Here is a 25,973-nt window from a genome sequence, read left to right on the forward strand (position 1 = left end):
GTTTCTATATAGACTGCATGGTGTTCACCATCAACAGTCCAGTCTTTATGTGTCACCATACATATGTGTCCCTTTACCCCTTTCGCCCTCCCCCTACCTCCTTCCCCTCTGGTGACCACCAATCTGTTCTCCTTATTCACGTGTTTGTTTATCTTCCACATATGAATGAAATCATTTTCTGATTTGTAGCTTTAACCTACTTTTTTTTTTTTTCTATCTATAAGAGACTCACTTTAATTTTTGTTTATTGCAGTAACATTGGTTTATAACATTGTAAAAATTTCAGGTGTACATCATTGTACTTCTATTTCTACATGGACTACATCATGTTCACCACCAAAATGCTAATTACAACCCATCACCACACACATGTACCGAATTATCCCTTTCACCCTCCTCCCTCCCCCCTTCCCCTCTGGTAACCACCAATCCAATCTCTGTCCCTATGTATTTGTTTATTGTTGTTATTATCTACTACTTAATGAAGGAAATCATACGGTGTTTGACCTTCTCCCTCTGACTTATTTCACTTTGCATTATACCCTCAATGTCCATCCATGTTGTCACAAATGGCTGGATTTCATCGTTTCTTATGGCTGAGTAGTATTCCATTGTGTATATATACCACAGCTTCTTTATCCATTCGTCCCTTGATGGGCACTTAGGTTGCTTCCAAGTCTTGGCTATCGTGAATAAGGCTGCAATGAACACAGGGGTGCATGTACCTTTGCAAATTGGTGTTTTCAAGTTCTTTGGATAAATACCCAACAGTGGAATAGCTGGATCATATGGTAGTTCTATCGTTGATTTTTGAGGACTCTCCATACTGTTTTCCATAGTGGCTGCACCAGTTTGCACTCCCACCAGCAGTGTATGAGAGTTCCCTTCTCTCCACATCCTCTCCAACACATGTTGTTTCCTGTCTTGTTAATTATAGCCATTCTGACGGGCATGAGGTGATATCTCATTGTAGTTTTGATTTGCATTTCCCTGATAGTTAGTGATTTTGAACATCTTTTCATGTGTCTGTTGGCCATCTGTATATCTTCTTTGGAGAAATGTCTGTTCAGGTCTTTTGCCCATTTTTAATTGGGTTGGTAGTTTTTTGTTGTTGAGATGCATGAGTTCTTTATATATTTTGGAGATTAAGCCCTTATCAGATGTATGGTTTGCAAATATCTTCTCCCAATTGTTAGGTTGTCTTTTCATTTTGTTGATGGTTTCCTTTGCTGTGCAGAAGCTTTTTAGTTTGATGTAGTCCCATTTGTTTATTTTTCTATTGTTTCTCTTGCCCGGTCAGATGTGGTGTTTGAAAAGATGTTGCTAAGACTGATGTCGAAGAGCGTACTGCCTATGTTTTCTTCTAGAACTTTCACAGTTTCAGGTCTTACATTCAAGTCTTTAATCCATTTGGAGTTAATTTTTGTGTATGGTGTAAGGTAAGGATCTACTTTCATTTTTGCATATGGCTATCCAGTTTTCCCAACACCATTTGTTGAAGAGACTTTCTTTTCCCCATTGTATGTTCTTGGCTCCTTTGTCAAAGATTAACTGTCCATAGATGTGTGGGTTTATTTCTGGGCTTTCGATTCTATTCCATTGATCTGTGTGTCTGTTTTTGTGCCAGTACCATGCTGTTTTGGTTACTATAGCTTTGTAGTATATTTTGAAATCAGGGAGTGTGATACCTCCAGCTTTGTTCTTTTTCTCAGGATTCCTTTAGCTATTCGGGTCTTTTGTTGTTCCATATAAATTTTAGAATTCTTTGTTCTATTTCTGTGAAAAATGTTGTTGGAACTTTGATAGGGATTGCATTGAATCTATAGATGGCTTTAGGAAGTATGGACATCTTAACTATGTTAATTCTTCCAATCCAAGAGCACGGAATATCTTTCCATTTCTTTGTGTCTTCTTCAATTTCTTTCAGAAATGTTTTATAGTTTTCGTGTCCAGATCTTTCACCTCTTTGGTTAAGTTTATTCCTAGGTATTTAATTCTTTTTGTTGCAATTGTAAATGGGATGGTATTCTTAATTTCTCTTTCTGCTACTTCGTTGTTAGTGTACAGAAATGCAACTGATTTTTGTATGTTGATTTTGTATCCTGCAACTTTACCATATTCGTTTATTACTTCTAAAAGTTTTCTGGTGGATTCTTTAGGGTTTTCTATATATAAAATCATGTCATCTGCAAATAGTGACAGTTTCACTTCTTCCTTTCCAATTTGGATCCCTTTTATTTCTTTCTCTTGCCTGATTGCTCTGGCTAGGACTTCCAATACTATGTTAAATAGGAGTGGTGACAGTGGACATCCTTGTCTGGTTCCTGTTCTTAGAGGGATAGCTTTCAGTTTTTCACCATTGAGGATGATATTAGCTGTGGGTTTCTCATATATGGTCTTTATTATGTTGAGGTACTTTCCTTCTATACCCATTTTATTCAGAGTTTTTATCATAAATGGATGCTGGATCTTGTCAAATGCTTTCTCTGCATCTATTGAGATGATCATGTGATTTTTGTTCTTCATTTTATTAATGTGGTGTATTACGTTGATTGATTTGCGAATGTTAAACTATCCCTGCATACCTGGAATAAATCCCACTTGATCATGGTGTATAATCTTTTTAACGTATTGTTGTATGCGATTTGCTACTATTTTGTTGAGGATTTTTGCATCGATGTTCATCAGTGATATTGGCCTGTAATTTTCTTTTTTTGTGTTGTCCTTGTCTGGTTTTGGTATCAGGGTAATGTCAGCTTCGTAGAATGAGTTAGGGAGCTTCCCCCCTTCCTCAATTTTTTGGAAGAGTTTGAGAAGGATAGGTATTAAGTCTTCTTTGAATGTTTGGTAGAATTCACCAGGGAAGCCGTCTGGTCCTGGACTTTTATTTTTGGGGAGGTTTTTGATTACTGTTTCGATCTCCTTACTGGTGATTGGTCTATTCAAATTCTCTACTTCTTCTTGATCCAGTTTTGGAAGGTTGTATGATTCTAAGAATTTATCCATTTCTTCCAGATTGTCGAATTGGTTGGCATATAGTTTTTCATAGTATTCTCTTATAATCTTTTGTATTTCTGAGGTGTCTGTTGTAACCTCTCCTCTTTCATTTCTGATTTTACTTATTTGTGCCTTCTCTCTTTTTTTCTTGGTTAGTCTAGCTAAAGGTTTGTCTATTTTGTTGATCTTTTCAAAGAACCAGCTCTTGGTTTTATTAATTTTTCTATTGTTTTTTGGTCTCCATTTCATTTATTTCTGCTCTGATTTTTATTATTTCCCTTCTTCTACTGATTTGGGACTTTGTTCTTCTTTTTCCAGTTCCTTTAGGTGCATTGTTAGATTGTTTATTTGAGATTTTTCTTGTTTGTTGAGATAGGCCTGTATTGCTATAAACTTCCCTCTTAGAACCGCTTTTGCTGTATCCCATAAATTCTGGCATGTCGTATTTTCATTTTCATTTGTCTCCAGGTATTTTTTGATTTCTTCTTTGATTTCTTCGTTAACCCAGTCGTTGTTCAGTAGCATTTTGTTTAATCTCCATGTGTTTGTGGCTTTTCTGATTTTCTTCCTATAGTTGATTTCTAGTTTCATACCGTTGTGGTCAGAAAAGATGCTTGGTATTATTTCAATCTTCTTAAATTTATGGAGACTTGTTTTGTGGCCTAATATGTGATCAATCCTGGAGAATGTTCCATGTGCATTTGAAAAGAACGTGTATTCTTCAGTTTTTGGATGGAATGCTCTGTATATATCTACTAGGTCCATCTGTTCTAGTGTGTCGTTTAAGGCCAATGTTTCCTTATTGATCTTCTGTTTGGATGATCTATCCGTTGGTGTAAGTGGAGTGTTAAAGCCCCCTACTATTATTGTGTTACTGTCTATTTCTGTTTTTATGTCTGTTAATAATTGCTTTATATATTTAGGTGCACCTACATTGGGTGCGTAGATATTTACAAGTGTTATATCCTCTTGTTGGATTGTTCCCTTGATCATTATGTAATGCCCTTCTTTGTCTCTTTTTACAGTTTTGTTTTAAAGTCTGTTTTGTCTGATATGAGTACTGCTACCCCAGCTTTCTTTTCATTGCCATTTGCGTGGAGTATCTTTTTCCATCCCTTCACTTTCAGTTTGTGAGTGTCTTTAGGTCTGAAGTGTGTCTCTTGTATGCAGCATATATATGGGTCTTGTTTTTTTATCCAGTCAGCCACCCTATGCCTTTTAATTGGAGCATTTAGTCCATTGACGTTTAAAGTAGCTATTGATAAGTATGTACTTACTGCCATTTTTTAACTTTTTTTTTTTTCCCCCTCGGTGTTTTAGTAGTCCTTCTCTGTTCCTTACTTCTTCTATACAGAATTGATGGTCACTTTAGTTTGACCTCTGTCTGAAAGCTGTACTCTTTAACTACCCTCCTCCCTCCTTTTATGTTTTTTATATCATATCTAACCTCTTTTTTGTGCATTTGTATCCATTACATTCTAATCGTGGAAATAGATAATCTTTCCTATTTGTGGTCTTCTCTTTTCCCCTTAAATCAGTCCCTTTAACATTTCTTGTAACACTGGTTTCTTGGTGACAAACTCCTTTAATTTTTGCTTGTCTGGGAAAATTTTGATCTCTCCTTCCATTTTGAATGATAACCTTGCTGGGTAGAGTATTCTTGGCTGTAAGTTTTTTCCTTTTAGCACTTTAAATATATCGTGCCATTCTCTTCTAGCCTGTAAGGTTTCTGCTGAGAAGTCAGCTGATAGCCTTATGGGGTTTCCTTTGTATGTAACTTGACATTCTCTTGCGGCTTTTAGGATTCTCTCTTTTTCTTTAATTCTGGACATTTTGATTATGATGTGTCTTGCTGTGGGCCTCTTTGGGTTTATCTTGTTTGGGGCTCTCTGTGCCTCCTGTACCTGGATGTCTGTTTCCTTCCTTAGGTTAGGGAAGTTTTCATCTATTATTTCTTGAAATAGATTCTCTGCCCCCTTGTCTCGCTCTTCTCCTTCCGGGACACCTATAACATGGATGTTAGTGCGCTTGATGTTGTCCCAGAGGTCCCTTAGACTGTCCTCACTCTTTTTAATTCTTTTCTCTTTTACCTGTTCACCTTGGGTAATTTCTTCTAGTCTTTCTTCCAGCTCACAGATCCGTTCTTCTGTATCCTCTACTCTGCTTTTGAGTCCCTCTAATGAATTTTTCATTTCCAGTATTGTATTCTTCATTTCTGATTGGTTCTTTTTTATGTCTTCCATTTCTTTGTTGACATTCTCACTGAGTTCATCTATTCTTCTCCCCAGATCAGTGAGCATCCTTAACACTCTTAGTTTGAACTCTCTGTCAGGTAGGTTGCTCATTTCTGTTTCACTTAGTTCCTTTTCTGGGGTTTTGTCCTGTTCCCTTACTTGGAATGTATTCTTTTGCCTCCTCATTTTGCCTCTTTCCCTGTGCTTGTGTCTACGTATTAGGTAGGTGAGCTACGTCTCCTGCTCTTGGATAGGTGACCTTATGTAAGTGATGCCTTAGGAGGCTTCCAGTGTGCTTCCCTCAGTTCTCAATGTTCCAGGGGTGGCCCCTATGTGGGCTACGTGTGTCCTTCTATTGTGGCCTATTAGCTCTCCCTATAGGCGCCCAGGGAGGCTGAGTTATGCTCCTGGCCAGCTGTTGTAATGTTCAGCTGCTTGTAGTTGTTGTGGGCCCTTCAGTCTCTTTATCAGGTGTGGGGAGCCCCAGCACAGTTGGCTGTAAGTTCTAATACCACATTTGTGTTGCAGTATTTCTTTTAAGTGAGTAGGCCCCCAGTGTGGCAGGTTGTTAGGCTCAGGGCCTTACAATTGCTGTAAACCTCTAGCCTATTAGGTCTCTTGTCAGCTCTCTGGGGATTGCAGCTGGGTGGGGCTGCCCTCAGGCACAGGAGCACCCAATTGTTTCAGGCTTTGGAAGGTGGGGCAAACCTCCTATGTGGGTCTTTGAGAAGCACAAGTCTTCTGCAGCTGACAAGCCCTGTTGCCCACAGGTCCACACACACAGTCAACACAGTCCTGCCCCATGTGAGCGCCCCGACCTCCCCAAGCGGACCCAGTCTCTCCACGGCGGGAGCCCCACACACTCTGCCACCACCCCACACTCTCCACCCGCTCCTTGTGCACACCCTGCCCCGCTCAAGTCAGCTCAGTTGCCAGGCTGCAGAGAATCCAGTCACCAATCTATGCAGGCCCACACGTTGCCTGAGGGCTTGTTGTTGGGTGGGGCCAGTCTCTAGGGTGGGCTGCCTGCCCTGGCTGAGCTGGATTAAATCGGTGCTCTAGCGGGTGGAGCAGACCCTGGGCTAGCAGGCCTCAGGGAGAACTCCAATGGCGTCTGTGTCAGCACGCTCACACCAGGCCACAACAATGGCCGCCGCCAATGTCCCAGTCCCTGGAGAGGTCTCACCCCTCACCGAGATGCACTCAGGGCCTATTAGGTGAGTCTCTTGTCACCGAAGCACTGTGTACCTTTCTTTCTGGTGATTTTAGGATGCTTTCTGGAACGGGTGAGTTTGTGCGCGGGCCCTTTAAGAGCCAGTTTTAGTTTCTTTGTGAACCGGGTTTTCTGGGGGTGCTACCCAATGCTTTAGTAGCAGGCAAAGTCAGATATTATGCCACTGGTGTCGATTGTGCTGGGTCCACAAAATGCCCACAGAGGGGGCGTTCCCCGGCTCAGGGCCCCGCGCCTCCAGGGAGGGTGCATACCTGTGAGCTGCTCCCGGCGGCCGTGAAGCTGGCGGCTTGTGAAGGCGGCGTTTTTCTTCTCCAGAAGGGAGCCTCTGCCTCTTCTACCCCAGTTAGGATTGTCCATTGTTGCAGGAGTTCCTCTCATCCAGTTTTCAGTTCTGTCTCAGGGGTAATTTTTCCACGAGTAGTTGTAAATTGGCTGTGTCCACGGGAGGAGGTGAGTTCAGAGTCTGCCTACGCCGCCATCTTGACTCCGCCTCCTATTATGTTCTCTTGATAAGTTAGCCCCTTTATCATTTTGAAATGACCCTTTTTAATCCCTCGTAATAGTCTTTGCTCTGAAATCTATTTTGTCTGATATTAATATGGACATTCCAGTGTTCTAGCATGTTATCATAGTATATCTTTTTTCATTCTTTTATTTTTAGCCTATTTGTGTCTTTATACATAAAATATTTTTCTTATAAGCAGCATATAATTGGATATCACCATCTGACAATCTCTCTGCCTTTTAATTGTGGATCTTTAGATTTTTGAATTTAATGAGATTATCTGTATGTTTAGTTTGAGTCTATCATCTTGCTGTTTGTTTTCTGTTTGTCCCATTTGTTCTTTGTTGCCTTTTTCCATTTCTATTGCCTTCTTTTGGATTGTGTATTTTTTATTATTTGATTTTATCTCATTTGTTAACTTATTAGCTACAACTCTTTGTTATTTTAGTGGTTGTTTTAGGTTTTGTAGTATATATCTTTAACTTATCACTGGCTACCTTCAAGTGATATTATACCACTTAAGCTATAGTGAATAGTATATGTCCATTTATTAGAATAGTATATGTCCATTTCTTCCCTCCTAACCTTAGTGCTATTGTTATTGTACATTTTACTTTTACAGACGTTATAAACCCCATAATACCTTGGCATTAGTTTTGTTTAAACAATCAATTATCTTTTAAAGAGATTTAAATAATAAAAAAATATATATTTATCTATATAGTTACCATTTCGGGTACTCTTCATCATGTTCTGTAGATCCATAGTTCCATCTGGTATCATTTTTCTTCTGCTAAAGGACTTCCTTTATTATTATTTGTAGCGCTCGTCTGCTGGTGATGAACTCTTTAGCGTTTGTGTCTGAAAACATCTTTATTTCATCTTCATTTTTGAAAGATATTTTTGCTAGATTTAGAATTCTAGGCTAAAAGTTTTTTTTCTTTCTTTTTTCATCTTTGCTTTTAAAGATGTTTCTGCACTGTCTTGCTTGCATTTGTTTCCAGTGAGAAATCTGTCATCCATACCTTTCTTATTCTGTGTGTAATCTGCCTTTTTCCTCTGGCTGCTTTTAAGCTTTTATCTTCATCACTGGTTTTGAACAAATTGATTGTGCCATGTCTTGATGTAGTTTTCTTCATGTTTCTTGTGCTCAGGGTTGTTGAGCTTCTTGAATCCAGGGGTTTGTAGTTTGAATCAAATTTGAAACATTTTCAGCCATTATGTCTCCAAAAATTTTTTCTCTCTCTTCTTGCTCCCCAATTTTGGAAACTCCAATTACGCATATATTACACCACTTTGTTATCCCATAGTTGATGCTCTTTAAATTTTTTTGTTTTTTTGTTAAATTTCTTTGTTTCATTTTGGGTAATTTCTACTGCTGTATTTCAAGGTCACTAGTCTTTTTTTCTGTAATGCCTAATCTGCCATTAATCTCATCCAATGTATTTTTCATTTCAGACATGGTAGTTTTCACCTGCAGAAGATCTGTTTGGGGCTGTTTTGTGTCTTCCATGTCTCCACTTAATTTTTTAAACATATGAAATACAGTTATAATAACTTTTAATGATCTTGTCTGATAATTCTAATATCTGGGTCAGTTCTGGGTCACATTTGATTGATTAATTATTCTCTTCATTATGGGTCATGTTTTCCTACTTCTTTGTATACTTGGTAATTTTACCTTTTGGGGTGCTGGATGTTTTTGTATTCCTAAAAATATTCTTGAGCTTTGTTCTGGGATGCAGTTAATTTACTTGGAAACGGTTTGACCCTTTTGAATCTTGCTTTTATGACTTGTTAGGCAGATGTGAAACACTGCTTAGTCTACAGCTAATTATTTTCCACTTCTGAGGTGAGTATGTCAAGCACTTCCTAGTCTACAGCTAATTATTTCCCACTTCCTGAGTATGCTACCCAGTGCCCTATGAATTGTGAGTTTTTCCGCTCTGGTTATTGGGAACAGTCACTGTTCCCAGTCCTGGGTGAGTGTCATCACTGTTCCCTCTAATCCTTTTGGATGGTTCTTTCCCTGGCCTCGGCAGGTTTCTTGTATGTGTGCAGTGATCAGTGCTCTATTGAAGACTCAAGGTGGACCCTCTGAAGATCTCCAGGGTTCTCTCTCTGTGCAGCTTTCTCCTCTCTGGTACTCTGCCCCGCAGAATCCAGCCACCTTGTTCTCCCCAGACTCTCAGCTCTGTCTCCTCAACTCAGGGAGTCATGCTCTGCCTGCGTTCCCCGCCCTTTGCTGTGGCTTGAAAACTCTCTCAAGGGAAAAACTGGAGCAATTATAGGGTGTACCTTGTTTGTTTCCCATCTCTCAGAGACCCTTTTCTCTGTTGCCTTATTCCAACATCTTGAAAACTGTTTTTTCATGTGTTTTGTCTGTTACTTGTGGTTGTTTTGGGTGGGAAAGTTAAATCTAGTCTGTTACTCCATCTTCGCCTGAATAGAAATCCAAGATGTTATCATGTGTTTTTATTTTAAACTTTTTATTTTTGAGATCATTGTAGATTCACATACAGTTGTAAGAAACAATACAGGGAGATCCTGTATACCCTTTTCCTAGTTTCCCCCAATGCTAACATTGTATTGTATATCACAACCAGGATATTGACATTATAGTCAAGATACAGAACAATTCTATCACCACAAGGATCCTTTATGTTGCTGTTTTATACCCACACCCACTTCCCTCCTGCCCCCACCCCATCCTTAATCCCAGGAAACAAATAATCTGTTCTCCATTTCTATAATTCTGTCATTTCAATAATGTTATATAAATGGAATCATACAGTATGTAACCTTTTGGGGTTGGCTTTTTTCACTCAGCATAATTCTCTGGAGATTTATCTGAGTTATTGTGTGTATTAATAGGTTGTTCCTTTTTATTGTTGAGTAGTATTCTGTGATGTGGATATACCAGTTTGTTTAAGCATTCGCCCATTAAAGGGCATCGGGATTGTTTCCAGTTTTTGACTATTACAGATGAAGCTTCTATGGACATTCAGCTACAGGTTTTTGTGTAAACGTTAAATTTTCATTTCTCTGTAATAAATACCTGGGAGTCGATGTGTAGATCCCACTTCACATCCACTGTGATAGCAGTAATCAAAAAGTCAGATAATAACAAGTGTTGGTGAGGATGTAGAGAAATCAGAACCCTTATACACCGCTGATGGGAATGTAAAATGGTACAGCTGCTTGGGAAAACAGCCCGGCAGTTCTTCAAAAGGTTAAACATAGAGTTACCATATGTCCCGGGAATTCTACTGCTGGTTATACCCTAGAGAAATGAAAATATATGTCCACACAAAAACTTGTACGTGAGTGTTCACAGCAACATTATAATAGCAAAAGGTGGAAACACACAAATGTCCATCAACTGAGGAATGGATAAATAACATATGGTATATCTATATAATGGAATATTATTTGGCAATAAAAAGGAATAATATACTGATACATACTACAACATAGATGAACCTTGAAAACATTATGTTAAGTGAAAGAAGGTAGTCACAAAAGACTACATATTGTATGATTCTATTTATATGAAATGTCCAGAATAGTCAAATCTATAGAGACAGACTGGGGGCTTGAGGGAAATGGGAAATGACTACTAAATGGGTCTTCTTTTTTTTTTTTTTTTTTTTTTTATTGATGTTTTAATGGTTTCTAACATTGTGAAATTTTGGGTTGTACATTTTTGTTTGTCCATCACCATATATATGACTCCCTTCACCCCTTGTGCCCACCCCACACCCCCCACCCCCACTGCCCCTGGTAACCACAGTCCAGTTTTCTCTGTCCATGTGTTGGTTTATATTCCACATATGAGTGAGATCATACAGTGTTTGTCTTTCTCTTTCTGGCTTATTTCACTTAACATAATACGCTCCAGGCCCATCCATGTTGTTGCAAATGGGACGATTTTGTCTTTTTTTATGGCTGAGTAGTATTCCATTGTATATATATACCACATTTTCTTAATCCAGTCGTCTGTCGAGGGACACTTAGGTTGCTTCCACTTCTTGGCTATGGTGAATAATGCTGCAATGAACATAGGGGTGCATAAGCCTCTTTGGATTGTTGATTTCAGGTGCGTTGGATAGATTCCCAGTAGTGGGATGGCTGGATCATAGGGCATCTCTATTTTTAATTCTTTGAGGAATCTCCATACCGTTTTCCATAGAGGCTGCACCAATTTGCAGTCCCACCAGCTGTGTATGAGGGTTCCTGTTTCTCCACATCCTCTCCAACATTTGTTGTTTTTTGTCTTGGTGATTATAGCCATTCTAACAGGCGTGAGGTGGTATCTTAGTGTTGTTTTGATTTGCATTTCCCTGATGATTAGTGATGTTGAGCATCTTTTCATGTGCCTATTGGCCATCTGTGTATCTTCCTTGGAGAAGTGTCTGTTCATTTCCTCTGCCCCTAAATGGGTCTTCTTTTTGAGGTGATAAGATATTTTAAAATTGATTGTGATCAAGTGTTATACAACTCTATTAATATACTAAAAACCATGGAGTTGTACATTTTAAGTGGGTGAATTGTATGTATGTGAGTGATATCTCAATAAGCTATTATTAAAAAATAAAAGTACAGGCCTCTTTATCCGTTAGACATATCTGTGTGGGTCTATTTCTGACTTTTCTGTTCTATTCCAGTGATCTGTGTGTCTATCCCTCCATCAGTACTACACAGTCTTGGTTATTGTAGCTATTTAAAAAAGTCTGGAAATTGAATAGACTTAATTTTCCCACTTTATTCTTTCTTTTTTTAAATCATTTTTAGCTATTCTAGTTCATTATTTTGTATAAATTTTAGAATAATCTTGTCTGTATCTACAAAAAATTTTGTTGAGATTTTTGTTGGAATTATATTAAACCTGTATATCAGTTGGGGAGAATTAACATGTTTACTATCATGCCAATCCATGAACACAGAATACCTCTCCATTTATTTAGATCTTCTTTGATTCTTTCATCAGTGTTTTGTAGTTTTCAACGTCCAAGTCCTCTGCATGTTTTGTTAAATTTACACCTAAGTATTTCATTTTTTTGAGTGATTATAAATGCTATTATATTTTTAAATTTTGGTGTCTACATGTTCATTGCTAATATATAGAAATACAATTGATTGTATCAGGTGTTTTTTTGTTTTCATTTTAAACTTAATTTTCTAATTTATCTATTAACAGCAAAATATTTAAAATAACATGATTCGAAAGTTATTCTTAAACAATAAGGGTATTTCCTGCAAGTGGAAAAATCTGAACATCAATTAAGCTTTAATATCTAAGAATATTAGAATTAATAGACCGTTGAATCACATGTACATTCTCATTTTATGTATTTTCTTGGGTCTGTACCTTGCATGTATAGTAAACGTTCTTAGACTCTTCCTTCATCATAAATATGACATTTTCTCTTTTCGGATTAGGAAGTAGGCTTAACATGAATGCTGAAAGTCACTATTTTGTTGACAACCTTTTATATTTCTGTGACTGAATTTTTTTTAGACTGGTGTCATTCAGTATTTCTACATTGAAGATTGGCAGTTCGTTAATGATTATCGACATCCTGTCAGTGTGAAGAAGATTTTTCCTGACCCAAATGGGACCAGATTAGTTTTCATTGATGAAAAAAGTGATGGATTTGTCTACTGTCCAGTAAGTCTAGAAAAGTTTGTAAATGCTTCTTTTTAAAAAATGCAACCTATGAAGAAAAATCTTTTTAAAATATGTTTCGTATATAAAATCCTCTTAAACAGTGCCAAGGATTATAGTACTTTGTTATCATGTTTGTGATCCATTTTCATGACTATTTATGTCAAGAAAACTTTTCCCATTATTCTGCAATTTTTTATACTGTCAGCCCCACAGAGGTTTTTTAATGGAAAAAACAGGTATTATATGCTGTACCACTTTTAACCTTATTTACTGCACAGTATTACAGGGTATCTTCATGTACATGACTTTTGTCTCCAGATATGCAGTAAGCTTCAGAGGGAAGGGACTACACCCGTCCTTTCTGCCCACCTCGGTTGATAAAGATCCTGAACACAAAAAACGGGTATTTTTATATTAGGTGATTAAAAACAGATGGACCCGTTTTTAGAATCAGTTACTCTTACATTGAAACATCTTTAACTTTTTTAAAAATAGATTTAGAAAAAGGAATTGTGGTGTTTTTACGTCATTTATTATACTTGGGTTTTTCATTTATTTTGGATATCCAGTTAATGATTTGGTATGTTCTTGGTCACAGCTCACATAGCCTACAGCTGCTCTTGGACCCATTCTTACTAACTGCTCCCCGGTGTCTGTGCTTAACCATGAGCAAAGACAATTCAATGAGGACAGCTTTCCCCTCACCGTACACTTCCCTAGATACTAAGACTTCCTTCCGTTTCTCTCCCTCTCTCTCTTCTTCCTCTTGTCCTTTCATTTCTTTCTCTTCCTTTCATTTTTTTCTTTTCTTTCTTTCTTTGACAAATATAAAAAGTTTCCACAAGAGTGCCTCGATTATTTACGCAAAATTCTTAATGTGCTAGTTCTTAACCCATTCCTCTCCCAATCACAAAACAAAAGAAGAAAAATTACATAAGTATAAAGATAACCTTGAGTTCCCTCTACTTAATAAGGAAACTCAGTCTTGTACGGATTTGCTTTCTGTAACAGGGTATAAGAAGCAGAGCCGCCTTGCTTCCCCTGTGTGGGTTCACTGCGGGTGGAAACTGCTGCTTAGACAGGATACACAAGAGGGTCGGAGGGTAAATCAGGGGTCTGACAGGCGTTCAAGTCAGAACTGGGGTCTGACTGCTAGGGAAAGGGCAGAGAGTAAGACCTGCCCTGAACCAGTTGATGCATTTTTCCTTCTCCTTTTAAGGTTTTCCTTTCCTTGATAATTTCTGTTCAAGAGGCTAGTCTGACCTCCCTCCTGGGGTTGGGGCAAGGTTACAGTGCATTGATTTTTCCGTACACGTGATCAGGTACATGATAAGTGTTCAGCGGCTATTAGTTAAAGCCCTGGCCTCTTTACCTCTTTACTACCCTAAACCCCTCAAGTTCCAGGATTAACTCACTTTTTGCTGCTTATCTCCACACCCTTTTCCAACTCTAACCTGCAGCTCACTTAAGTTTTAAGAAGAAAAACCCTGGTAAAATAAAATCCACACAGAAGAATAACTCTATGAGAGCACAGGCTCTCCCCAACCTAAGATGTGGGTGGGTGTTAGCTTTTATCCAAATTAAGATCTCATCTGTAGGTTAGAATTTTAGGTGGTTGGGTTGGATTTCCGAGGGAAGTGTGGTGCCCATAGGAGTAAATTCCTCTTTTAAGTAATACCCAGTGTTTTCCGTGAGTGAGGCCAGCTTGGCCGGGAAGGGAAAGGAGGGCTTGTGGTGCAGAGCCTTCCCTGCAGCCTTGGACACAAGAGGAGGCTGCGCTAAGGCCCTTGGACTCTTGACCAGAGTGCTGTGCATTTATTTGATTGGAGAGCCCACCCTGTCTTAGTGTGCTACTATTGCAGCTTCATTTACCACTCAACTTCGAAAAATGTGAGAGAAACTTTGCTTCTGTGATGTACACGTATGAAAATATGTAACTATTCAGACTACAACGATTCCTCTTTAAAATTCTTATGTTTACTTACAATTTCCCTTCATATATATCTTTATTCAACCTATTTTTCCTCACTGTGTGAATGGTAAGGAAGTGACTCATGTTGTACATTAGAGTTGGGAGAGCTGACTTTTTTCTTATGTTTGCCCAAATAAAACAACCTCGTACCCCGTCACTCCCTATATGCCCATAAAGGATGACTTGTGTTATGTTATAGGAAGTCCGTAAGCATGTTGCCCTTGAGAGAGGCAGTAGAGTGTAGGAGTTAAGTGCGTGGACTTTAAAGACAGACAGACAGACCTGGATTTAAGGTTTGTCACAATAACAGCTAATATTTCTGTGCTGAGTACTCTCTGCGTATATCAGGAATCTCTTTTAATCCTCACGGCAGCCGCAGAGGTCAATACTCATATTATTGCCATTTTACAGGTGAAGAAACTAAGGGATAGAAAAGATAACTTGTCCAGGGTCACACAGCCAGCAAATGGTATCTGTGGTATGAGCCCAGGGGTCTTCCTCCAGAGCTCTCACGTGTATTGGTTCCCAGGTTCCCCATCTATAAAATGAATACAGCTCTAGTACCTACTTTGTAGATTGTTGTATAAAAGTTAAATGGGATGATGCACACCAGCTTTTAGTAGAGTGTTTGCCACATAATAAGCACTCAACAAATGGTTACGTTTTAAAAAATATTTTACCACCAGTCTACTGGCACTGGTGTGCTCATCCTTACAAACCAAAAGTCAGTATAACATAGAGGTTAGAAGCATAGACTGTGGAGCCTGACTGCCTGGCTTAAATCCTGGCTCTTCAACTTATTAGCTGTGTGACTTTGGGTAAATTTACCTGTGCCTCAGTTTCTCCATCTGCAAATGGGCGTGATAATAATCCCTGTCTTGTAGAGTGTGAGGTTAGAATTAAATGAGGTTACATATATAAGTAATTAGTACAATACCTGGCAAGCAACACTATCCAATAGAAATATAATTTGAACCACATATATAATTTAATTTTTGTTGTTGTTGTTTTTTTGTGAGGAAGATCAACCCTGAGCTAACATCTGTTGCCAATCCTCCTCTTTTTGCTGAGGAAGATTGGCCCTGGGCTGACATCTGTGCCCATCTTCCTCTACTTTATATGGGAAGCCACCACAGTATGGCTTGACAAGTGGTGCGTCGGTGCGCGCCCGGGATCCGAACCCCAGGCCACCACAGTGGAGCGCGCGCACTTAACTGCTACACCACTAGGCCAGCCCCTAATTAAAAATTTTTATTAGCTATGTTTTTTTAAAAAAGGTGAAAAAAAAAGGTGAAATTAATTATAATAATGGATTTAATTTAACCCAATATTATTTCAATATGTAATCAGTAATCAATATAAAAAATTATTAATGAAATGTTTTACTAACATCTTTTTTTGATGCTCTTTGAGATCCAGTGTGTAGTTTACACTTACACACATCTCAATTCAGACTAGATGCGTTTCAATGCTCAGTAGCCACGCGTGGATATTAAATAGCTACTGTATTGGACAGCACAGCTCTATAGTATTAGTTATGATTTGCAGAAATTTTATATTTCATTCTCATTGTGAGAGGAAGATAGATTAGGGAGGAGTCAGGTATTTCTCAGCTCCACGTGCAGGATGTATATAAGCCTGCCTGCCTGAGTTATGGAATATGTGGATTGGTTTTTTTAATAGGCTGTATTACTGTAACAGTACATTTTATGTTTGTTGGAATGCATTGTAGAGAAGTTTTTCAAATAAAACATGCATAGTGGAATTTATTTAAATTTCAAATCATATGTGAATTAATTTCTCTTTCTTCTCTAGCTGGAACATTTCTGTTTCCAATATTATGGAAAATCTTCTAGACAGAGTGTCCTTGTAGTTTAAACTTCCGTCATCTTGAGCAGCTTCAGCTTTCTTTCCTTAACCTGAAGCTTTGTGTCCAGACTTGTAGTTTTTCCTGCAAATTCACTAAATTTTAGGTAAAACCCTTGATTTGCCACGTAACTACAGTTTCTTTTTCAAGCCAGACCTCGTATGGGAATGGGAAAAGAAACTTTCTTTCTTATCATGGTTGGAGTGTTGCTGGCTTGACTGTGGGTTGGTAAGGTACGCCAGCTAAGGCTGCAAACAGGCTTCTACCACGGCAACTGATAATAATTTATGTGCAGACTCGAGGCAAATCTGTGAATCCTATTTTGCAGGTTAATGATGCTACCTATGAGATTCCAGACTTTTCACCCACCATTAAAGGCGTTCTTTGGGAAAACTGGCCAATGGATAAAGGTGTATTTATTGCTTATGATGATGATAAAGTGTACACGTATGTCTTTCACAAGGACACTATACAAGGTACTTAATCACTTTTTTGTACGTTTGTTGACTGATAAATTTCCATTGCAATGAAATTAAAGTATTCCTTTGTGATGTTTGTGCTGAGTGTTAGTTTTCAGCATAAAGATGTCTGTTTTATATAGGATCCAAGGTCATTTTGGCTGGTGGCACCAAAGTTCCCTTCTCTCATAAACCTTTGCTGTTATATAATGGAGAATTGACCTGCCAGACACAGAGTGGAAAAATAAACAACATCTACCTTAGCACCCACAGCTTCCTCAACAGTTTGAAAGATGTGGGGCCTAATGAACTGAGACAAATGCTGACGCAGACTTTAATGCTAAAAAGGTAGGGTTTAAAGCACTTCTCATGGAGCTTCTCATTTGCTTTTCTGATTTTAAAGGTCAAATCCTATTAAGACAGATGGAGATAAATAGTATTTACCTTGTTTGCCTCACAGGATTATTGTGAGGCTCAGATAAGATAATGGGTAGAGAATGTGTATAAATTCTAAAGGAAGTGCTGTTATACTATTGGTGCTTTATTCCAAGAAAAGCCCTTCGGAACAAGAAGGTTTCTAGTCACCCAAATAGTGCAGTTATCGTGAAATTCTAATAAACCTAATTATTTCAATAGTATCTTAATTTCATCGTAATAAAATTTGATTTGGCCTTGTTTGAGATTTCCTTTTCCTCTTTTTTCCTCTTACTTCTTAGGGCTGCTGTGAATTCCTTCGTGGGCTCATTCTTCTGACTCTCTCTTAAATGTTGCTGTCCCTCAGGGTCCCATGAGCTCCCTTCTTCTCCCTCTAATTATTCTTCCTGAGTGAATCTCCTCAACTTACATGACTTCAATACCATCCATATGAGACTGACCCCAAAATGTGTGTCTTCAACTTAAACCTGTCTTTACCACTGCCTACCAGTCATATGTATTTGGGTTTCCATGAGTTCCTCAAACTTGCCCTGTTTAAAACAACTTATCATTTTCCCCAACCCTCTTCTCCCCCATCCTAATCACACATGCATATGCCCCAACACACACTTACACCTATACACACACCCCTGATCCTTTTCTCCTCTTGTATTCCCTCATTGTAACTGAGGCCCCTCTTGGAATAATGTATAATGTAACCACTTCCTGATCTCTCTCTGCCAACAGCCTCATGACAATCTAATCTATTCTCCACATACTTGAAAATGTGGGTCTGATCCTCTCATTCCCCTGCTGAAGATTTTTCAGTGACCTCCCACTGCCCTTAGGAAGAAATCCCTACTGCTCGGGGATCTCAGCATGACATACTAGCCACTTGATGATTTAACACCAGCCTCAACTGTCCCCATCCCTCCACTCCCTCTCTGCTCCGCTGGCTGCTTGAATTAGATATTTTTCATGATTCTTTGCCTTGGCATGTACTGCTGTCTCTTCCTGGAATGCCCTTCCCCTATCTTTGTATGTAGTAACTGCTTCTTCTTCACCATTCGTTGGAGCCCTCTCCTCCTCCAGAAAGCCTTCCCTTAAGCCCCCTGACCACTGGCAGTTTGGTGAGGAAGATTAGCCCTAAGCTGACATCCGTTGCCAATCCTCCTCTCTTTGCTGAGGAAGATTGACCGTGGGCTAATATCCGTGCCCATCTTCCTCTACTTTTTATGGGACGCTGCCACAGTGTGGCTTGACAAGTGGTGTGTCTGTCCGCGCCCAGGATCCGAACCTGCGAACCCCGGGCCGCAGAAGTGGAGCACGTGAGCTTAACTGCTACACCACCAGTCTGGCCCCTGGGCTAGTTTTTTGAGGCCTCTAAGCCTCACTCTCCTCATCTCTAAAGGAGAAATAATAATAATACATAGTAGATATGGTTGTTAGGGTAATCCAGTGAGAGAATTTATGCAAGTACTTAGCACAAAGATTCATGTATCATTAAGCACTCACTTACCTCTATCGTACTGTGTTATAGTCATCTGTTTACTTATCTGTCTCTTCCACTTTCCCCAGTTATGACCACCTAAAGGACAGGGACTGTGTTTGATCTTTGTGTCTTAGTTCCAAGCACAGTTCCTGGCACATAGTAGGGACTCAGTAAATGTGTGTTGGATGGAAAAATGCATGGGTGAATAGATAGATCGATATAATATATTCATTAATGTAGGGGTTCCATAAAAAGTTTAATTGCCATTTACGGTCATGTTTTAAACCAGAGGTCGGCAAACTTTTTCTATTATGGGCCAAATGGTAAATATTTCAGGTTTTAAGTGTCTCTGTTGCAACTACTAAAGTCGGCTGTAGTAGCACGAGAGCCCCCGAGAATGGGTACAAATGGGCTGATGAGTGGCTGTGTTCCACTCAAACTTTATTTTCAAAAACAGGCAGCTGACTGGATTTGACCTGTGGGCCATAGTTTTCTGAACCTGTTTTAAACTTCCAAATTTATCAGAACAGAGTACTAATTTTGTTAGACTTTTGTGAGAAGAAAAATAATTTTCATCTATGTGTAAAGTAAACCAATAAATAAATAAATAAATAGAATTAGTTGTTAATGAGGGAGGGCAGTTACATAGAGTAGATTCAGATTAATAAAAGAAATTCAAGAAAAAACGTCCGTAGCGAAAAGGAAGAAAAGTTTATGTAGTTTTTCATAACTTGGAAATGATGATTACAGATTAAGAAATATTTTGCAAAATTTATCTAGGCCGTAACATTAAATTATATATGATCTGAAAATTGCCTAATAGGGGACAAGTAGAGCTCCCTGATTAAGCTTATGTACTCAAATCCTAGGTTTTCCGATGCTTGGGAAATGTGCAAGATTCTGAAGGATCATGCTGCCTGGAATGAGTTGGCCAGAGCTTGTCTACATCACATGGAAGTGGACTTTGCAATCCGCGTTTATCGGACAATTGGAAATGTTGGCATAGTGATGTCCTTGGAACAAATAAAGGTAAACAGCATCTTATGAGAAGTATTAGATTAGGATTTATTTATTCAAACATTTTAAATTTCTGCAGTTAATCTTACCTAACCCATAAACAAGATAATTGATAAAACAGTACCACTTCCTACTGAGCAAAGCCTTTAAAAAAAATAATAAACTCTTGGGGTCGGCCTGGTGGCATAGTGGTTAAGGTTGGCGCACTCTGCTTCGGCAGCCCAGGGTTCACAGGTTCAGACCCCAGGCACAGACCTACACCGCTCAGCAAGCCATGCTGTGGCAGGCGTCCCACATACAAAATAGAGGGAGATTGACACAGATGTTGGCTCAGAGCCATTCTTCCTCACCAAAAAAACAAAACCTCTTGTATTTCTTCTCATTAAAATGGCTTTTATTTGCAGGGAATAGAGGACTACAGTCTTTTGGCAGGACATCTTGCCATGTTTACTAATGATTTCAACCTGGCCCAGGACCTGTACCTTGCATCCAGCTGTCCTGTTGCTGCCCTGAAGGTATGACAGCAGATAAGGAGGGGAAGAAGAACATGTACAGGAGGATCTCACCTTTTGTATTTCAAGTTAAAATTTCTCGGTACCGGACATCACATGCCTTCTGCCTCCTGGAATTTATACTTCTGCTTTAAGAACCCCTGAGTGCTCATTAACTTCAAAACTTTTTCATTCTGTATTCTGTGGAGCCATCAAAGGCATGGTATTGTAACATTACCAAATAATTTAAAGCCTACGTGTGTCCAAAGAAAACAGAGTATCTAATTTACAAAAATGCATCCAAATAAAAACAGCCACCATTTATTGAGTGCTCACTTGGGCCAGGCACTTTGCTAAGCACTTGACATAGTTTAATTCATTTAACCCTCACAATAATCTTATGAGATAGTACTATTATTTTCTCTGTTTTCCAAATGGGAAAGCAGAGGCACATATATCTTTTATTTATCGTATGAAATTCTCTTATGTATTAAGAGGTGGGCTCATTAACTTCCCAGAGGTGAGCATTGCAGGGGAAGGACTAGAACAGAGTGAAGGGCCTAATTCAGTGCAAGGAAGAAGAGAGCTGTGGCTGTGTGCAATGTGATTAAGAACATGGACTTTACAGTTGGGCATGTCTGAGTTCAAATCCCAGCTCTGTGTCAACTTGGACAAATTATTTTATTTTTCTGTGCTCTAGATCCCATTTCTTTAAAGCAGAGATAGCAATATTTAGCCAATGGGGTTGTTGTATAGATTTAAAAATAAGATTAGATCTTTTGGAGCAGTGCCAGATCAATAGTAATGATACAAGAGCGGTAGGTGTCATTATTCCACCTCAAACCAGCGTTTCCACAGTTCCACAGAGAAAGTTGTTTTGAAAACATATTTGCTATTAGTTTCACAACTTCCCGTTTTCAAATTATTTTATAACAAATTTTCATTTTTAAATTTTAAGTGAACTAAATTTTAAGAAGAAATTTAAATAATTTTACAGTATTATTTGAGATAATTGGGGACACCCTGAGAAATTTTCAGAACTTGGATTGGTACTGAAGTAGGAATATGGCTGTCATGAGTGAGGGCAAAGACGTCGTCTTACTCTTCTGCGCTTAGCCGTGGACACTTGTCATGTGCTGCTAGGTTTATAAAGGATTTGAGGTGGTGGCTTCACAATGGAGAGGGCTCATTGCACCCTGTTGTTCCTTTAACCTCAGTTTGAAGGTAAAGAGATCAGAGGCAAAGCCTTACTGGCCCTCTCTGCCACATACTAACAGTGTGCCTTTGTGTGTAAAACTAGCCCCTCTTTGCCTCAGTTTCTGGATCTCTAAAATGGGCATAAGAATGGTTCATTACAAAAGGTCTAGTTGTGAAAAGTAAACAAGCTAATGCCCTAGAACAGTACCTGGCAGAAAACAGCACTTGAAAAATGTTAGCTATTACTAACTCTTGAGGAATGAACTCTAAAAGACCTTTTAATCATTAGTTTATATTTGGAATTGTGCACCAGGCACAGATAAAAGACCTCAGGAGCCAGGAAGAAAGACTCATTCACATTTTATTTATGTTCGTCATTGTTTATGTTGTGATATAGCTTCAGATTTTCTCAAAAAATAACATCAATACCTATAGGAAAATATTTCTCAACTTTTTAAAATCTCCCCTCTAAGAAGAAAAATTAATTTTAATTTAATTAATTGATTGAATTAACTTCAATTTAATTTTTCCCTATTGAGAAAAATTAAATACTAAAGAATAAGATTTTATTATGTAGGATTGAGTTTTGGAGAGCCACAGACCATTGTAATAGCTGAGATGTTTTTGCTCCCCAAGAACCAATTTTCACCCCCTTGTGGACTCTGTCACTCCCATTGAGAATGTATGCTATAGAAATATATTATCTTTGCAAAGATCAATTTCATTTTTTAAACAAAAAGTTTTTGTAACCACTTATATTAAAACTAGCACTATATGGTGACTGTGCAAAATAATTTGCTCATTTGAAATTAAGATCTTTCTCTTCCTAATAGATGAGAAGGGATTTGCAGCATTGGGACAGTGCTCTACAACTGGCAAAGCGTTTAGCCCCAGACCAAATACCATTTATATCAAAAGAATATGCTATTCAGCTTGAATTCACGTAAGTCCTCATCTTTATGTGTTTTAATCAGTATCTAATTACTGAAAGTCTTCAGTTCTAAACTGCCATTAATTATAAGGCCCTCCACTGGTTTAATAATTGCTAAAGGGGGAAAAACCTATATTAATTGTATATCCAGAAAATGTTTTTTCTAACTAGTGATGTCTTATCTATGCATTTATCCACTTTCATTTACAGCATCAAAATCTAAGTTTGGGTCTAAGCCTTTTCTACATGTAGAGTCTAAGTATTGTCTTGAATCACATTTGGCCAACAACAGTTAGGCAGAGCATCGGGGTGACATACCGCTTTTCATAACCTATGCTCGTGATCTTGACCCCCTTGAACATTTTGAGGTTTTGCAGTGTAATTTCAAGGCACAGTAAAAAAATAGTGGATTTTGGTCTGTAACTTCTATTTGCTTAAATTTGTAGTTTTTCTTTTTTTTTTAATTGCATTGCATATGGATAAAAATTTGACAGTTAATGTTGAAAATCAAGCCAGAAGCTTTTCACAGGCGGATATTCAGTGCTTGAGTAATGATCCTTCATGATGCATGAATAGGCTTCATAAATCTTTCCTACCTTTGGAAATGCCATAATCTATTCTGAGAGATTTAGGATTTTCTAGTGCTCCTAATTGCTTGACAGTCTTAATTGTCAATAGTCTTAATTGACAGACTACACATCTTTATTTTAATGCTGCATGAAAGTGTAATTTTAGAGGCATTCAGGATCCAGTTTTAAGCTCACATTCAGCCATGGTTGATGCTGCTAATGCAAATACCTGCAGAAATAATAAATGAGTGATTTGTTTGCAAATATAAGTTCACATGTGTATGTGCAATGCCAACTACATCACAACTGGACAATTTCTTTTGATGTTTATTATAAGATACATTCCAATTTCAAAAATAGTAAAATGTGGAAAAATATTGTTCTTTGAACAAAGAAAATATGGTTTTAACATTTGGTTTTTTAAAAAAACATTTTTATATTGTTCCACTTTTTCATATAGACTGGATTCATTGAGAACATGACACACAGATTTATAGTTGTAGAAATTATTCTATCAAAAAGAACCCTTATTTCTAACCAGGATCCCTTATTTTAAATTTTCCATTTTGCAAATAAAAAGTTTTTGGAGGGGGCCTGCCGGTGGCACAGCAGTTAAGTGCGCGCACTCTGCTGCGGCGGCCCGGGGTTCGCCGGTTTGGATTCCGGGCGCACACTGACGCACCGCTTGGCTAAGCCATGCTGTGGCGGCGTCCCATATAAAGTGGAGGAGGATGGGCATGGATGTTAGCCCAGGGCTGGTCTTCCTCGGCAAAAAGAGGAGAATTGGCAGATGTTCGCTCAGGGCCGATCTTCCTCACCAAAAAAAAAAAAAAAAAGTTTTTGGAGATTTTATTTCTTCTCAATCAACCTCGATTTAAATTTGTCACATCTCTGCCCCTTACAAAGTAAATCCATATATTAAAAAAGAGAAATTGGAATCTTAGTGCATAACACAAGAGGGGCAGGGCCCCAGTGCCCTGGGCCTCCAACTCTATCCTGCAGGTGACGGGGTCTTAGAGTACGAAACTTCTGTGCTGAAGAGAAAAGGGTCACTACATCGGGAGATGACCCGCCATATCCTGTCCGAGCACAAACACCCCAGTAACCCCCGGACCATTCAGAAGACTTTGATTTTCTCTTCTTTCGAGGGAATTGAAGCTTTCGTAGCAAACTCGCAGACTGTCTCATTATAGTCAGATGAGCTGAGGCCGGCTGAAAGCCCGTGCTTTGTTGTTGATATGTTTTAACCCTTTCTGTTCAACACTTGACCATGAAGCCACCAGTTCCCAAAACGTTCACTGCTATTCGTATGCCGACCCCTGGCCCCTGGTCTAGACGCATACCCCAGCCCCCAGCTATCAGGAAGTCTCCCTTGTGATAATAGTGGTTGACTAGGTGTATCTCCTCATCGTCCCATATCCCAGTAGCCACCGGCTGCTTGTTTTGACACCTAAGGGCCTAGGCCTCTGCTCAGTTCCAGCAGTCTGTTTTGCTCTGTATCTAAGACCTTGATTAGGTCAAAGCGAGACCAGTCTTTCAACTGTGGGAGCGAGTTAGCTCTCTAGTCTGGGACTAGACTAATGAGCTAGATCCATATGAGAGTTCCAAAATAAAATAATAATAAAGTGAGTGAGCTAAAATAACACAGAAATAAAGTGAGAGTTCAAAAATCTTAATTTAGCATCTCCGAATTTGGCTTGCCCAAGGAAAACCTCAAGCTCCTGAAGGAGGAATTGTAATTCCTGTTGTCAGGAGGCATCCCTAGCTATGTTAATGTAATTGGGTCCAAATATTCGAAATTTCCACTTAGAAACATTGCTGACCGTGGAGCCCTGGGCTGTCCAAAACAACACTCTCAATCAGCGGAACAGCTTCTCTTCCAAAAAATTCCTTGTACACCGACAAATGAGGAAACTGAGTGAGGCTTAGAGAGGTTGAAAAACTTGCCCAGACTGGTAATTGAGCTCAGGTGGATCTCAAATAACGCCGTTGTCAGAGCCGATTAATTTATTCTGGAGGAAATGGTTTCTCAGATGAAGATGGATCTCCAAATGGATTTAGGAAAATCACTGATCCGTTCCATGTCAAATAATAAAAACAAATTGAAATAGTAAATAGGTCTTCTGGATATGCAGATCCATGTTAGCATCAGTCATGGGAATAGAGAGTATTATTATTTATATTATGTATAATACTTTTTATCAGAGTAAGAACCGGGACCCTCAATATTGTAGTCTTCAGCATGTTCCTCCATTTCTACCCAGATTCTCTCAATACATATTCTATTTATAAATATTGGGTCTTTGGAAAACACATTGGTTTTTATGGGCACATGATTGTCATTTAGGGCCCCAAAGGAGATAACCAAAAGTGGCCCATAAAATTTAACGTAGCTCCCCAAAATGCCTAGTGTGCTGCAAAGTAACAGTCTAGTATAATTCAGCTTAATAATTATTTTTAAAGTAGCAAAATAATAACAGACTGCACTTGAAAAAAATGCTTGCATATATATTGTATACCACATCTTTTGTGAGCTCAAGCAACTCAGTGACAAAGATTATCTTTTAAATTTTGTACAGTCATGTGCCGCATAATGACGTTTCAGTCAATGATGGACGGCATAAACAACAGTGGTCCCGTAAGATTAGTACCCTATAGCCTAGGTGTGTAGTAGGCTATACCATCTAGGTTTGTGTAAGTACAGTCTATGATGTTCGCACAACTACAGAATCTCCTAAAAATGCATTTCTCAGAACGTATCCCTGTCGTTAAGCAACATGTGACTGTCTATGTAAATAAGATACTTAAATATGTATTAAAATTCACTCTGATTTTTCTTTCAGGGGTGATTATGTAAATGCTTTGGCTCATTATGAGAAAGGAATAACAGGTGATAATAAGGTAACCTTGAATAAAGATAAAAT

General features: G+C 38.6%; 1 protein-coding gene and 1 long non-coding RNA gene across 5 annotated transcripts in view; one reads left to right on the forward strand and one right to left on the reverse strand.

The window, feature by feature from the left end:
• LOC147916426 (uncharacterized) overlaps window positions 1-6,914 on the reverse strand; it is a 30,941-nt gene extending 24,027 nt beyond the window's left edge. The window contains exon 1 of the long non-coding RNA XR_015552905.1: window positions 6,717-6,914. This is a non-coding gene — a long non-coding RNA (uncharacterized LOC147916426). The remainder of the gene's footprint in view (window positions 1-6,716) is intronic.
• WDR19 (WD repeat domain 19) overlaps window positions 1-25,973 on the forward strand; it is a 103,134-nt gene that overhangs the window by 38,126 nt on the left and 39,035 nt on the right. For all 4 annotated transcript variants that reach the window (XM_087434201.1, XM_087434202.1, XM_087434200.1 and 1 more), the window contains 7 exons: window positions 12,492-12,641; window positions 16,809-16,956; window positions 17,082-17,286; window positions 19,714-19,873; window positions 20,266-20,376; window positions 22,383-22,492; window positions 25,893-25,950. In XM_087434201.1, coding sequence (XP_087290327.1) covers window positions 12,492-12,641; window positions 16,809-16,956; window positions 17,082-17,286; window positions 19,714-19,873; window positions 20,266-20,376; window positions 22,383-22,492; window positions 25,893-25,950 — 942 coding nt within the window. The remainder of the gene's footprint in view (window positions 1-12,491; window positions 12,642-16,808; window positions 16,957-17,081; window positions 17,287-19,713; window positions 19,874-20,265; window positions 20,377-22,382; window positions 22,493-25,892; window positions 25,951-25,973) is intronic.

The sequence above is a fragment of the Ceratotherium simum genome, chromosome 8, assembly GCF_057802395.1.
Source record: "Ceratotherium simum simum isolate JZ-2026a chromosome 8, ASM5780239v1, whole genome shotgun sequence".
In the NCBI taxonomy this organism is placed as follows: Eukaryota; Metazoa; Chordata; class Mammalia; order Perissodactyla; family Rhinocerotidae; genus Ceratotherium; species Ceratotherium simum.